Source organism: Microcaecilia unicolor, chromosome 8 (genome assembly GCF_901765095.1).
Source record: "Microcaecilia unicolor chromosome 8, aMicUni1.1, whole genome shotgun sequence".
In the NCBI taxonomy this organism is placed as follows: Eukaryota; Metazoa; Chordata; class Amphibia; order Gymnophiona; family Siphonopidae; genus Microcaecilia; species Microcaecilia unicolor.
Window position 1 is genome coordinate 96,804,299 of NC_044038.1, and position 1,817 is coordinate 96,806,115.

General features: G+C 41.1%; 1 protein-coding gene across 1 annotated transcript; it reads left to right on the top strand.

Annotated features, from left to right (window-relative positions):
* Positions 1 to 213: 213 nt before the first annotated feature.
* Positions 214 to 927, top strand: LOC115476805. The gene has a single exon (XM_030213380.1). The coding sequence runs from the start codon at positions 214 to 216 to the stop codon at positions 925 to 927; it is 714 nt and encodes a 237-aa protein (XP_030069240.1).
* Positions 928 to 1,817: the final 890 nt, after the last annotated feature.

The following is a 1,817-nucleotide window of genomic DNA, read 5'->3' on the forward strand; positions in this document are numbered from 1 at the left end:
TTTCAGACTTGACCATCAGCATTGCAGAAGAGAGAAGGAAAGTCTACTGGGGACAGAGAAGATTTCAGAAGGTTAAATGCAGATTTCCAAAGAGAGGCAAGAAAGGACAAAGAGAACTACTGGAATGGACAGTGCCAGAAAATGGAGGAAGCGAATAAGAAAGATCACATGTGAGAACTCTATACCCATGTGAAGAGGGCACAGTCAACATTCATGGCCCGCAAGGCAACAGTTTATGGGAGCAATGGCCAGGAACTGTATGGCCAGCCAGCAATATGTGATCGGTGGAAAGAATATACAGAGAAGTTATATGAAGATGAACAACAGAACCATCTGATAGGCAAGTATGAGACACTGGAGATGGAACCAAATATTCTGGAGGAAGAAGTCATATGGGCAATAAAGCAATTAGCCAACCAAAAAGCCCCAGGAATTGATGGTAGATCAACAGAATTGCTCAAGCCCATACCAGTGGTAGTATTAACAGCATTATGCCAATATATATGGAATACATGTGAGTGGCCAAAAGAATGGAAAAAATCAGTTTTCGTCCCAATTCCAAAGAAGGGGAATTCAAAGGACTGCACAAATTACCACACTATAGCTCTGATGCCAAATGCAAGGAAAATCCTGCTGAAGACCATTCAACAGCACTTGAGTATAACTATCGATAGGGAGTTGTCAGATGTGCAAGCTGACTTCAGGAGAGGCAAAGGCACTTGTGATCATATTGCCAACATTCGATGGATTATAGAAAAAGCTAGGGAGTACCAGAAAGATCTCTACATGTGTTTTATCGATTATTTGAAGGCATTTGATGTGCTTGAGCACAACAAGCTCTGGACCTGCCTGAAGGAGATAGGCACACCACCACACCTGATAGAACTCATAAGATCATTCTATCAAGATCAAGAGGCTACAATCTGAACACCATATGGAGAGACAGATTGGTTCAAGATTGGAAAGGGCACATGACAAGGATACATCCTATAACCAGCAGCTTTCAATATGTATGCTGAAACCGTCATGCAATGAGCAGGCCAGGATGAGTCCAAGATTGGTGTGAAAATAGGTGGCAGAAACATAAATAACCTCCGATATGATGATTATACCACCCTGCTGGCTGAAAATAAGAAGGATTTTGAACATCTGATCAGGAAAATCAAAGAAGAAAGTGAGAAGGTCAGACCTGCACTTGAACATCAAAAAGACAAAGATCATGACATCTGCAGAAAATGTGAATGTTGGCATCAAGATCAACAATGAAGAAGTTGAAGTTGTCAAAGATTTCATCTTTCTTGGCACCAAAATTAATCACAGTGGTGAGTGCACCCCTGAGATCAAGAAATGGCTGACACTTGGAAAAAGTGCAACTGTCAGCATGAACAACATCTGGAAGAGCAAGGACATCAGCCTGGCAACCAAATGTAGATTGGTCAGTACAATCATCTTACCAATAACAACAAATGATTATGAATCTTGGATGCTGAGAAAGGCAGACAGGTGAAAAATTGATACATTTGAATTATGGTGCTGGAGAAGACTGTTACGCATCCCATGGACAGCCAAAATAAGAAACCAAGCAAATCTGCAACGTATGAAACCAAAAATCTCACTGAAGGCCAAGGTAGCAAAACAAAAGCTCTCCTATTATGGTCACATCAAGTGAAGCAAGTTCGTTGAAAAAGACATCATGCTTGGAATGGTTAGTGGCAAAAGAAAAAGAGGCCACCCAAGAATTTGCTGAATAGATACTATCAAGGAAGATACTGGAATGAATATAGCAGAACTGAAAAAAGCTGTGAGAGATCGGAAGG